The sequence below is a fragment of the Berghia stephanieae genome, chromosome 2 (assembly GCF_034508935.2).
Source record: "Berghia stephanieae isolate SIO BIC M18660-M18661 chromosome 2, UCSD_Bste_1.3, whole genome shotgun sequence".
In the NCBI taxonomy this organism is placed as follows: domain Eukaryota; kingdom Metazoa; phylum Mollusca; class Gastropoda; order Nudibranchia; family Aeolidiidae; genus Berghia; species Berghia stephanieae.
Genome location: NC_088361.1, coordinates 51,751,820 through 51,765,882, shown reverse-complemented (window position 1 = coordinate 51,765,882; position 14,063 = coordinate 51,751,820). Strand labels below are relative to the sequence as shown.

General features: G+C 35.2%; 1 protein-coding gene across 2 annotated transcripts in view; it reads right to left on the bottom strand.

The window, feature by feature from the left end:
* Nucleotides 1-3,645: 3,645 nt before the first annotated feature.
* Nucleotides 3,646-14,063, bottom strand: part of LOC144965133 (cell division cycle protein 23 homolog) — a 232,997-nt gene continuing 222,579 nt past the window's right edge. The window contains exons 7-15 of one of the 2 annotated variants that reach the window (XM_078900097.1): nucleotides 13,617-13,714; nucleotides 13,127-13,208; nucleotides 11,764-11,928; nucleotides 10,664-10,772; nucleotides 8,839-8,976; nucleotides 8,451-8,529; nucleotides 7,487-7,603; nucleotides 6,189-6,893; nucleotides 3,646-4,429 (exon numbers count right to left, since the gene is read on the bottom strand). In XM_078900097.1, the coding sequence (XP_078756223.1) occupies nucleotides 6,705-6,893; nucleotides 7,487-7,603; nucleotides 8,451-8,529; nucleotides 8,839-8,976; nucleotides 10,664-10,772; nucleotides 11,764-11,928; nucleotides 13,127-13,208; nucleotides 13,617-13,714 (977 nt within the window). In that variant the 3' untranslated portion in view covers nucleotides 3,646-4,429; nucleotides 6,189-6,704. Of the gene's footprint in view, nucleotides 4,430-5,501; nucleotides 6,894-7,486; nucleotides 7,604-8,450; nucleotides 8,530-8,838; nucleotides 8,977-10,663; nucleotides 10,773-11,763; nucleotides 11,929-13,126; nucleotides 13,209-13,616; nucleotides 13,715-14,063 lie in introns of those variants that run through there. The other variant, XM_078900098.1, reaches the window with a different exon arrangement.

The following is a 14,063-nucleotide window of genomic DNA, read 5'->3' as shown; positions in this document are numbered from 1 at the left end:
CAGGGTGGCCTCTCTACGTGACAGTGCCCCTCCCACTGACCGTGCTGGTCTTCAGCGATTCCTTGGCTTGCTCAACTATTACCACAGATTTATCCCACACGTGGCAGACTTCCTTGCCCCACTACATTCTCAGGCAAGTGGCAAAGGACAATCCATCGTGTGGTCTGATGACTGCAATACGGCGTTTGAAAAGGCCAAGGAGGCTTTGAAACACGCTGTTCTCCTTCACCATCCCCTACCAAATGCCCCAACAAGTCTTACAGTTGACGCTTCCAACTCAGCTGTCGGTGCACAACTTGAACAAAAGCAAGGTCATAACTGGGTCCCGCTTGCCTTCTTTTCTAGGAAGCTCTCAGCCACAGAAAAAAAATACAGTGCGTTTGACCGCGAACTGCTCGCCGCTTACAGCGCTGTCATACACTTCAGGCATTTCCTGGAAGGTAGGGCATTTACATTATTCACAGACCACAAACCACTTGTCTCCGCTCTCATCAGTCAAACTGACCGCTCGCCTCGACAAACAAGACACTTGTCTTACATCGCCGAATTCACCACTGATATTCAGCATATCACAGGTCAATTTAACGTGGTAGCTGATGCCTTCTCGCGTTTTAATATTATGACGCCCACAGACTCAGGCATCTGTTCCATTACTGATTTCACTAAACTTGCATATGACCAGGTTCACTCACAGGAAATGGAATCTTATCGCAAATCTACCACAGGTCTTACACTTGAGAACATTCCATTTGGTTCATCCACAGTCTTGTGTGACACTTCAACAGGCGCAACATGCCCCATTCTTCCAACGTCATGGACTCGACAAATTTTTGACCAGATTCACGGTCTCTCCCACGCCGGCGCACGGCCCACACAACGCGCCATCAGTCAACGTTTCGTTTGGCATGGGATGAAAAGAGACATACGTAAATGGTGTAAAGAGTGTCATCTTCCAAAGTGCATAGGCACACCCGAGCACCACTTGTCGACCGGCCACTACCAACGAATCGATTTAGTAGCCTCCATGTTGATCTCGTTGGACCACTACCCATCAGCCAAGGTATGACTTACTTGTTTACAGTCATCGATCGCTTCACGAGGTGGCCAGAGGCAATTCCTCTTCCAGATGCTCATGCTTCTACCTGTGCTCAAGCTTTGATACACCATTGGATTTCCCGATTTGGTGTTCCTGAAAACATTACTTCCGACCATGGCGCACAATTCACATCGGCACTTTGGACAGAGTGCAACAGGTGTTTGGGCATCAACGTCAACCGAACAACCGCATATCACCCTCAAGCAAATGGGATGATTGAACGATTCCATCGCCAACTGAAGGCAGCACTGAAAGCCCGGACCACAGGCACTAACTGGTATTCGGAGATACCCATTGTGTTGCTTGTTTGTTTGTTGCTTTAGGTCTCTTCCAACACAATTGAGGTTATATGAGAGACCGCTGAAACAAAAAAAACAAGCAATCTAACAAAAATAGTACAAATGTCAATCAAAAGCATAACCTAAAGATATCATAAGCTAAATTATAAATAACCAAGAACAAACAGGCAGAGGATTTACAGGAAAAAAAATATCCCCTGTCAAAAATACAATCACAAACCAAAGAAGCAGGATAGGCTAGTAAAGAGAAGAAGAAACGACATCACTATCGGATCGTACACCCATGCGAACATCATAGGTATATGATTCAAGGGTGATGCTCCCATCCAACCACCCATTCGTACATCCTGGCGAGAGGACTCTGGCTGTTCCCCCGCTGATTTAGTCTACGGTTCAACCCTTCGTCTTCCAGGAGAGTTTTTGTTGTCGACTGGTCCTGAAACATCTACACCAAAGTCAGAATTCGTTCAGCGGCTACAAAACACAATACGTTCCATGAAACCACCACCCCCCAAGTTTCACGGCCAAAAGTCCACATATGTGCCATCCAACCTGGCATCTACTAGTTACGTTTATGTGAGAATTGATTCGCACAGACATCCGCTCCAGCGTCCATACGACGGCCCTTAACGGATTATTGACAAAAGGACAAATATTTCATTTTGGACATGAAAGGTCGCTCTGAAAAGATTTCCATCGATCGACTAAAAACTGCACACCACTCACACTCAGACACTAACATCAGCCACACAACAGCCAACCCAAAACCATTGACATTACCTCATTCAGATGACACGCAACTGAAACGCGTGAATTCGACCCCTGTCACGGGACGCCTGGTGACAACAACTCGATCAGGTCGAGAATCTCGGCTACACCAAGATTCCGCTGAACAACTGTTGCGCCCCGCTGGGGGAGGGGTAGTGTGGCGACCAGTTCTGTCGGTGCTTCGCACGAACATTTGTCTTACATTTTAAGCACTACGACGCACTTCTATTGTATTCAATGTTTACTTCCGGTTTTTTAGTCTTGTACCGTTCGTCCTCTGATCCATACAATCAATCCAAGTTCTATCCACTATTAAACGTTAGCAATAATCTATACACGGATTTTGTTACTACTTTATTGTATCATTACTGACTATTTCTACACAATTAACCGAAGTTGAGATTCCTGTCCACAATTGCAACATTTTCCCTCTGAGGTTTGGGACCGTATATCACCTCATTAAACGTGTTTTTTTATGTTTTTCTTTACTAAGTGTGTGTGTTTTACTTTTTAATTTTTTTTTCTTTTTACGGTTGGAAAGTCCATCATTTTCCTTTGTGTTTGACATCATCCATTTCCCTTAGAAGGCATCAAGGGTCGTCAGTTTTCTTGCTGAGGCCAGATCTTTATAAACGTGTTGCTCAATAGTTTCCAAAAATGAAAGCAAATTGGTTAAAGAGTCTTCTTGAATGAGGCGATAGAGATTTATCACAAGGTCACACATGACCGCACAAACCCATACTGCAAAGCCCGCCCTCTTTTGTCTCTAATACTAATAGAGTGGTGACACACTATTGTAGCATTAAACCACGCCCACGATGAAATTTAATCATGAAATTTTGCTTGATTGATTTATTGAGTTTTCAATTTTTCGAGGTCGAAAATTTGTTGCGATTAACCGAAGTTTGTTGCAACTAACCAGTGACTTTTATATAGAATTAATTCCGTTTCTTGGAAAATGTGATTAACTGATCTGCGATTATCCGGAGTGGACTGTATCAGGTTATCGTTTACTTTGGCCTGCTAAAAAGAACATTAAAAGTACCCCATCATGTTTGGTATGAAACGAAAGATAAAAAAATGAACTACCTCGCCGTCAAACTGCCATGGTTAATAAAGTTCCTTCGAAGCGAAGGACTCAAGGGCCCAGACAATACCAAGCAATCCTATTCCAAGACCAAGACAAAGCACGGAAAACAAGGGGACAGAAGACACAGCAAATGACCTCCTGCTCACCATGGGAAGCCTACTCGGCTCTTTGTTATTCCTATTACACTACCAGTTTGGATGATTATAGTTCTCATTCCTCTAAAAGACGGATTAATATTACACCTAGTCTTGTGTGTTGGTACAATTGATCTCTGGTGGACAGATTTTCACCTAAATGCATAGCATCAATATTTAGGTTTCCAATGAATCACCCTTGTGAAAATATGAAATAAATTATGTCCACCTAAAACAATAGTTTAAAAGAAACAGACATTAAAATAAATACAATATTGTTTATTTACAAAAAAATGAACACGTTTTTGTACTCTCTCTGATGATTACAAAGGTAAAAATGAACACATTTTTGTTCTCTCTCCCTCTATGATGATTACAAAAGTAAGGATTACAATAAAAATCTACAATTAATATCATCTATAATGATTTACATTGAAAACAAAATATACCTTTCCACTTTCACAAAAAGATGAATCTATCTGACTGTTTCCCTGTCAGAAAACGACAATACAAAGCCACTTGGTAAGCACAAAAGGTTTAGAGGTAAATATGGTCTGGTGAGGACTCCATTGCCCCATGGGAAATTCCATCCACCACAAATGAGGTCAGTTCACGCTGGCTAGCAATGAATAGCGTCAACATGACTTCCACAAATGATGTGTTTAAAATGGCTGCCCAAAATTAAACAATACGACAAAATTAAACAATACGAGTCAACAGCACTTGTTGACAAATCTGAAATGCTGATCGCAATTATGTGAACATCCTATTCCTTTAATTTTGTGTGAATAATGTTTTGTGTTTTATTTCCTGTAATTTGCTTATAATAAATTATTGGATTATTCAACACAAGTACAAGATAACAGTTTCACAATTATATTTGAAGACCTTATTGATTATTATCTCAACAAAAATAAATTCTTCACTCTGTTCACATGTATATAAAATGAAGTTCATTAAATGAATATTTAATTACGTATCGTCATACCTCTGAAAACTTTTTATTTCTCAAAAGAGACAAAACATAAGTACAGTGCAACCCCTGGATAACTGCATTGACCGGGACTGGAAAATTATGTCGTTATCCAGGGGTGTCATTATTCCGGGGTTTTCAAGATGGCGGAAAAAAGGGGGCATGATGAGACCCATGAATACAAAACAGGCAAAGCGCGGACCACTGATGGATTGAAGACATGTCCCAACAACTTTAGTGTATTTCTCATGTTTATGAAGGTAATACTTATGCTTTCACTCTCCAATGTCATTGTTTTGATCGTGAACAGTGCTCAAAAGCCATTTAACAAAACTAAAAATAATCAAAGTGCCAATATGATAATACAACGCAAGAACACATGCACTAGTTTTGATTTTAAGTAAAATCCATGCGATACTGCTGAGTTTTGAATGCCGAAATTAGTAGATCCACATCTTGCAATATCAAAAAAAACAAAAAAACTAGGTATTAACCACAGTAATATCAAATTTGGAATGTTTAGAAAAACAACTGATTTTTCAAATGAAAACAATAAAGAGGCTGTTATTGTTTTCCTGGCTATTCCAACGCATTATATGAGCATAAATATCCATATCTGCCACCCCCCCCCCTCCCCTTCCCCCTGGACACGGCATTGCCTCGTATCAGTTAACCTCTACTGGCCTCAGACTACAGGGTATCCTACAGGGAAGGTTATTGGACCCTTGAGAGTTCCATGTTATTAGTAATAAAAAAAAAACATCTATTTTAGTAAAACCCCTGTTTAGCGACATCGTTATAGCTACAAACAGCAGTTGAAACCGATGCATCGTCATCTTGTACTCTTAACCATTAAAAAAATTTTTTTTTCCCTCTCAATGAGATCGCTTTGTTACCGACCAATCAGAACACGTTTACTACACTGCATGGAATCAGCACCAGTTCATATGGAACCACATCAAAAGAAAATTATCAGTGGATAAAACTCTCAAAGGTCAATTAACCTTCCCTGTTAACTACCTGTTTGAGGTTAGTGAAGGTTAACTGATATCAGGAAATATTGTCCAATGGGGTCATTTATCGATATTTATATTATAATACATGTAGGAATAGCCGGGAAAACAATGTCAGCGTTTTTCACTTTATTATTTTCATTTTTTTTAAATCAATTGTTTTTCTAAACATCAGTCCAACTTTGATATTATTCTGGTTAATACCTTGTTTGTTTTTTTTTTTTTTTTTTTTTTTTTTTTTGGGGGGGGGGGGGGGTTGTTTTTTTGTTTTTTTTTTGTTTTTTTTTTTTAATGAAGTAAGATGTAGATCTAATAATTTAAAGTGCTTGTAAATCTTGGTGAACTTAAATAAAAATTTTAGTATTTAAAACTCATCATCAGCATCACATGGATTTTAATTAATACATATTAAAAGTAGATATGAGCATCTGTGTTTTTGTGTGATATCATATTGGCACTTGATTTTCTTGAGTTATTCCTAGTTTTGTTAAGTAGCGTTTGAGCACAGTTTACAATCAAAACAATGACAATATACATTGGAATGTGAAAGCATAACTGGTATACCTTGTGTAAACAGGAGAATACATATTCTACGTCGTTAGAACGTGTCTTCTCTCAGCACATTGCACTGTATGTATTCACTGGTCTCATCACGCCCTCTTTTTCGGCCATCTTGAAAACCCTGGAATAACAACACCTCTGGATAACGACAGAATTTTTCGGTCCCAGGCAATGTCGTTATCCAGGGGTTGCACTGTACTTACAAACCATTACATTCACCCACCCCCTCCCCCCCAAAAATAACAATGCATAACAGAGAGATGATATATAAGGAAAATAATATCACCTTCCAAAACTAAAACTGTATTTGACAGTTTCCCTCTCAGCCAAAGACTCCGGAAAGGGCGCAGACAAAACCAAGTGATCCCATTCCAAGACAAAGGCAGAAAGCAACTCAGGAAACAGATAATATAGGGGGATAGAAGACACAGCAAGTGACCTCCTGCCCACCACAAGAGGTCAAAGACCCCACCCAGTGACCATTCCTGTATGAGTGATAGTAGTAGTAGTAGTTGTAGTAATAGCTGTAGTAGTACTAGCAGCAGCATTAGTATGCAAAGGTCAGAAAAAGTTATGCAACTCGAGCCCGAATTATTTGTGATTTAATTTTACCCACAAGTGGTTCACGCAAGCTATAGTGTCAGTTTTAAATTTCTATTTTACCCCCCATATGATCGGGATTATTATGTTAAAACAATTTTAAAAATCCCCTTACCCTTGACTGTACTCAATTATTCTAGGAACTTCCATGAATTTCAAAGTTTTCACATTTAAGGAGTAAATTTTAGGTTAACGGGTGTGACTCTTCCAAAAGCTCGGGTGTTCCCACTAAACATGTCAGGCTGTGCTATACTGTCCTGACTGTCATCTGTGTTCATAGCTGTCCCACCTGCCTCTGATCCTCCTTGACCTCTCATACTTTGTATCGTTCGTAGTAAAGCCTTGGCCTCTTCTCTTGTCTGTCAGAAAAAAAGGTTAAAATCAATATAATAAAGTTGCAAGCTACTAAAATCAATCCAAAGGCATAATCTTGAGATAACAGAGGTTGTTTGTAACATTAAAATTGGTACAAATCAAACCTTTGTTGAGATAATTTATTCAAAGCTGCCATCCTGTGATAACAGAAAACTGGGATTAAACAATTTTAAAAATTGTAATTTACACTTAAAAACCAGGCCCGTTTTTTCAATAAGTTGATTTTCATCTTAATTTCAAAATAGGATATGTCAAGTGATTCAAGTTTCAATCTTGATCATTAAGATACTGATAAATTAAGAAGATGTGAAATCCAACCTTTTAAGATTTTTTTTCAGACTTTAAAAAGACTAAATGTTGGCAGCTTTGTTTTACACCCACATGCATACTCATATACATAAACACAAACACACACGCATATACATGTACACAAACATATACATACACATATAGTACTGAAGGAACATAAGACCACAAATCCATCATTCTTATTATCAGTGACCCATACAACATACAAGAAATTTGATAATAGCAGCAATACCATTTCTTAGATTATCTCTAAACTATTTATACTTACCTCGGGAAACTCCAAGCATTTCTGAGCTGCTGCATATGCTTCATCCAAACTCTTGTGGCGAATGTAGTAATTGGATAGATACAGGTATGCATGACTTGAATTCTCATGGTTGTGGATCTAACAAGAAAAGAAATAAAGACATTTGCCAAGTTCAATGACCTTTGTTCTACATTATAGCTGTGACCTGCTCCACACTGATGACCTTCACGGGAGATTTCTCCCCTAAGCTTTAAATCACCAATCTAAGTCCCATGCCATTTTTTAAAATCTATTTTTAGTTGTTTGTTTTTTTGGGGGTTTTCAGACACTTGCGACACTTTAAGGTAATTTCATTACAAAGAAAATTGATAGAATATTTAAAAGATTTATTTATAGCTATTAAGATGAGTTAAATAAAGCTAATCTAAAATAACTTAAAATAAAATAAGTCCTACATGGACACTGATAGGCAGATGGACACACTCAAAATAAGCATCATAGCAAAACTAACGATGACATATATTTTTTTTTAAGTTGATTTATGGGGAAAACAATATCATTTCTCACAGAAAGATAAATCCATCAGTTTCCCTTTGACCAAAGTAGAACTCAGGAGAAACCAAAAGTTTCATTCCAGAGCAAGCACACACGGCGAAATGATAAGACCAAGTGACATAGGCATAGGAGAGATTGCAAGGCTATGAACTGATGACGAAACAACCAGCCCATGAGAATCAATAATTCCCCAACCCTTAGGAGAATTTCACACCCCATTCCTTTTTATCAAATGTCTTTGCGGAAACTGTCACTTGAAAGACTATCAGTTAATCATTGGAATACTGCTTTATCAACCTGCAATTGAATGAAAACAGTCCTTTCATTTTTGTAACAAAAATCATTTTTATCAAGAAGATAGAAAGAAGAATACCACAGCACACAAAAACTATTTTTGACAAATCTGGAAAAAAAATGCGTCTAAACAAACCTGAAGAGCATCTGAATGTTTTATGTACTCTTTGAAGGCCTCACAGGCCTGATCCTCTTCTTCTAGAACCTCGTACAAACTGTCAAAGAAAAAGGTCAAACTTTAATTGATTTCCATTTAATTTAGGATATCTTTTTCATATGGTTTAAAACAAAAAACTGATTTTTTTTTTAAAAACAAAAGTAGTCAGGGATCATTCATCTAAGTCAACTAAGAGTTTAAATTTTTGTACAGGGACAAAAAAATAAAAATAAATAAATCCAAATAAACAAACAAATAAAAATCAATTTTAAAAAAGTCCAATTTTAATTGATAATAAATAGCACTATTTCTAAAAATCAATCATTACCTTTTTTTAAAATCACTAAACGCCTAAAAACAAACTTACTTGGCTAGTTTTATGATTGCAACACCCTCCACATCTCCCAGGCAATGAGCTTTCCAAAAATATTTCTTTGCCTCCTGTAATCGATCCAATTTCTGGTAACACTCTCCCAATGCAAACACCATGCGAGAATCATATGGCCTGTAGCAGATGAAAAATTTCAAATGTTTGTAAAGACTGCATTGAAATGATGATAAATTGTAAAACAACGACAGATACACTCAATGCAGGGAAATCTACTTTGCATCCTGAAAAATTGAAAAGCTTTAAATAACAAATATCACAAATTATTTTTCCATCTCAGATATTTCCTCTAGAAATGATAGGAAACTGAAAACATTATACAACAAAACCCTAATCTCGGGAATTTTATTGAATCCAAGCATGTCCGAGTTGTGATATATAGAAAAAATTGAATGTGGAAATAACATAGGACTGATATTTCAAATGTTGCTAATTCTCTTGAGATCAAAAAGTAATCTCATTTTGAACAATTTGATGTGTGAGTACATTGCTAATTCTGAATCGAGGATAACACTTAAATAATTTACATTGTTCTCGAATTTTATTTCATTGCCGTGAAGGTTTGTTTTTAAGGGTTTTAGGGCGCTTACATCACAATTAGGTCATATCAGCCCCAGTAAAAAGCAAGAAAATGGAATAGTCAAAAAATTATATAGATTTACAATTAAAAGCACCCAAGAAAAAGTAAGACAAAGGGGAATTGGTTCAGACAGGGAACAGATGAGGATTCCAAGAGTGTAATATCAGTGTACTTAGTTTGAGATCACCAAAAAGTCTCATCGATACACCAGAACAGGATTCCACTGAGAGGAATACACTCAAATATATCCAAAATAGAAAACATAACTAACAATACATAACAGGGAGATGATTTATAAGGGAAAAAAATAATCTCTCAAACTAATACTAAACATTTGACTGTTTCTCATTCCAGGACAAAAACAGAAAGCAACTCGGGAAAACAGATAATATGGGGATAGAGGACACAGCAAATGACCTGCCCACCATAGGAAATCAAAGGGCCCTGCCCAGACCGTTAATATTGATAAATCCGTCTGTTACTTGTTACAGCATACTTTTGCTTCCAATGACCAAGCACTTGTTTTATCACCATTCAATTTCAGCCGATTATTGGCAACCCACGACCCATTATCACATAGGTACCTTTTCTAATCTTTCTAATTTTGGACAGCTATTTAATAATCCATCCAGCATATATACGACGTCAACAAGAATTATCCATGATGTACAACTATGCATATTGGGGGTCTATATTTACTTTGCCATGACAAAATCCAAAGATAATGTCCAAATTGGGCTCAATTTCAAGTTATCAGTGTAACTATGCAACGCCTTATCAAATCAAAAAGTAAAATATTTTTATTTTTAAGTAAACAACTCTCAGTTCATCTAATGCATCAACAAGTTGTGGATAATAATAATAATAATAATAATACACATTTATATAGCGCTCATTCTCGTGTAAAACACAAGCTCTGGGCACTTTACAATATAAATATCAATTTTAAGTGAAAAAAAATAAAAAAATAAAAAAAATAAAAAAAAATAAAATAAATAAATAAATAAATAAAAAAATAAAAAAATAAAATAATAATAACAATAATAATTCATAGCCAAATCAAGGATTCATATAGAGTCAAGAAAAACAAAATACAGTAAAAATGGATATGGACAAAAGTCATAGAGTCTTGTCCCAGTGGTGACATTTTTAAAATTGTTTTTTAATAATAGCAGAACAGATGTAATCAGACACTTATATTACTGAGATAAAAGATAAACTTACTTGAGCACCTGTGCTTGTCTATAGTAATACAATGAGTATGATGGTAACTTGAGAATCTCATAGGTTTGTCCTAATCCATACCAAGCTCGGTAATCTCTTTTATTAACCTCTGTGGAGAACATAAACATATTAAACATTGGTACTGCAAATGATATCAGAGAAATTGAAATGTTAAACAATATTTTTCCATGCCCCTCCCTAATCATCATCTTTAATAAAAATGAATTAAGGCATAAGAGTGTCATTTTTTAGTGGTTCTTTTTTTATGTATGTGCGTTTGTTTTTTGCTTTAGGCATAAGCCACCTAATTTTAAATCTAGCCCTAAAAAGTCTGGTTTGCATATTTATTCAAACCAATCAAATTCAGTTTTTTTACAAAACAGTTATGAATTTGCACATAAAACCTCACACCATAATAAAATGGCCATTAATACAACAGAAAATACCATTTTACTTAAAGACCATGTGCCTTAAGTTTTCTGAAATCACAAAGAGGCCCAGAGCTATGGAAAATGGATCTTTAGGCCTTCTAAAAGAAGGTAATCTATTAAGAACATTGAAAATATTTTTAAAATATCTACTTTCATTGATTTAGGGTATGGTGCTCCACACAAATGGTCCTAAAGTAAGGGAAAAGAACTTATTTCTGCCTTATTTTTTCAATGTCATTTTTTTTCTCTTGGAGCATGGGCTGTCCGCTACCAATTACTTTCGTCACTGTTGCTTTCCCTTATTTTGAACAATTGTTATTTTGTACTCGCCTATATTTTAGGTTTTTACTTTCCCTCTCTACCTCGTGGAAAGGATTGATGCCTTCTAGCATAGAATTCAATTCAATCACTGTTTTATCTTCTTGCTGTTTTTATTCTTGTACAGCCTCGTACAACCCACATGTCAAGAATTAAATAGAAGGAACGAATTGACGTCATCAGCATTTTTTTTTTCCACAGCTTATTTTCACTAAATTATATCAGACCATAAATGTTAAAGGTTACACAGTTTTGTGTGTGGTATATTTAATTTGGCTGGCAATGTTGTGTGTTTTACCTAAACATAGCATCAACAATCTCATAAACATTTAAACTTCTAGTATCACTGACCTATAGCTCTTCTGTAAGCTTGAATGGCAGCTGATGTGTTTTTCATCTCTATGTACTCATGACCCATAAGAGTCCAAGCAGAGATGTAGTTGCAGTTCAGCTTGAGTGCTCTTTGAAAATAAAGTACAGCCTTCTCGTGCTGGGACCGAAGAGAGTAATAATTTCCTGAAATAAAAATTCTCATTTTTATCCTTTTTTGTTAATGTATACATGGCAAATATACGTTGGCTGTTTCCTGGACTCTGAGATTGCAAAATAAAATGAAGTTGTGGTTTACTCAAATATAATCCAAATAGGTAGTACAGCTGTGTGGTGTAGGGGCACGACATTCAGATTGCAACCTGTAGGTCAAAAGTTTGAATGGATGTTGAAAGTTATTCCTTGGAAAGGCTCTTTACTCTCTTTTTTTTTTTACCATACTCAAGTGTAAAATGAGTACCTAACCAGTAACAGAGTTGTTAGTGCTGAAAAGAAAAAAAAAAAAACACCTTATATGTTGCATGTTCTATCCCATATGTCCAGTATTGCTGTTGGTTTGGACTCATGCAAACACATGCATTTTTATCAGACTTTTTGAATTTTTACTTTCAATTCAAAAATAAAAATGCTTATTCAGCGAGGACATATTTTTTTTAAATAAAAAAAGACTCTGATTTCTTCAAATTATATCCAAAAAAATCTCTAGGCTTCAGAGAATAGCTATTTTTTTTTTTTGTTGTTGTTGTTGTTGTCAATTGGCTAATCAGACTAGAACTAGAAATAAATTCTTTTCCGATCAAAATTACTAAAAAAAAAAAAAGACTGAAGATGTTATCATAAAAATGTGACCAACATTGACAATGAAATGCACAACAGTTCATGAATCTACATTAAACCTTTGCATGGGAAAAAAAGATAATTTAATTGTAATAAAATCAAATACAGAAAATAAAAAGATGTTTGTTTATCAGATGGCTTCTGTGGTGTCTAAAAAAACTAAAATTTTAATTGAAATGAAAATACAAGTTATTAACAGACATAAGAAATTCAATTGTATAAATTTAACTTTAAAAATAAAAGCACATTAAAAACATACATCATAGGGAAGAAAAATAATCAAGATCTTATGCGGAATTGTAAATCATCTGACCAAGATTTGCTAAATTTTGGCAGATTTAAAATAGCCCTTTTGATATCAGCAACCGTTACAACTATCTAATACATATAATACCACAAAGCCTATGGTCTTGATTTTTTAATCACAGATTTGCTTATGATCAAGATCACTCAAAGAGATCCACCTTTATTTTAAATTGACACACAGATATCTTGACACACTGTTACAATATTGTACCTTCTGTGCCAATCCACAACCCCAACTTACCAATGACACAACAGGTTTCAACACAGTATTTGTTAATTGTACAGCATCTGTGGGCCAGGTGGGCTAGCTCACTTTTATCTTCCTGAAAAATCATTAAAATTGTAATATATCTAATTGTAAAAAATATTATTATTATCAGTCTTTTTACTTTCAAAATATAAGTAAATAGTATAAAAGTCAAAATCATTATTGATATATCTAAAATATCAATTATCAGTATTGACAATTAATCCAATATTATTCTCAGTTTATTGGTGTCAGACAATTTCTCAAATCTAAAATCTGAAGATTTCCAATGGTAGGGAATCTTTTTATCTATTTTTGACACTGGAAAGTAATGAGTTGCTACAATCAACTATTTAAAATTCTCTCTCTCTCTCTCTCTCTCTCTCTCTCTCTATATATATATATATATATATATATATATATATATATATATATATATATATATATATATATATATATATATATATATATATATATCAAATACCTGTATGTAGAGGAGATTTGAATACATATCCATATTCTCTAACCGGTACGGATCCATCTTTTCCAAATGTTTAAATGTTGTCACAGCTTTCTCCAGTTCTATCAAAATTAAGTAAGGTTGAAACATTTTATCTCATTGAAGAATCAATCTTACATGAAGAACATAAGAGAGGAACCGTATTTAATGCAAATGTGACCAATGACAAGAAGACATAGGAAAATCTTTTTTCCTGTAATAATTATACCAAATTATTTATATATTAAAAAAACCATTATAGTTTATCAATAAACACATAGACCTAGATTATATAAATAAGAGAGGCTTTCAGTTTTGAAATCGCATCAGCAATTCATTTACCATATTCAATATGATGCACATTTAATTACTTGTTGGCCTCTATGAATTCAGAATTATGGCAAATTTACCCCTACTTACCTGAAGTTTAAA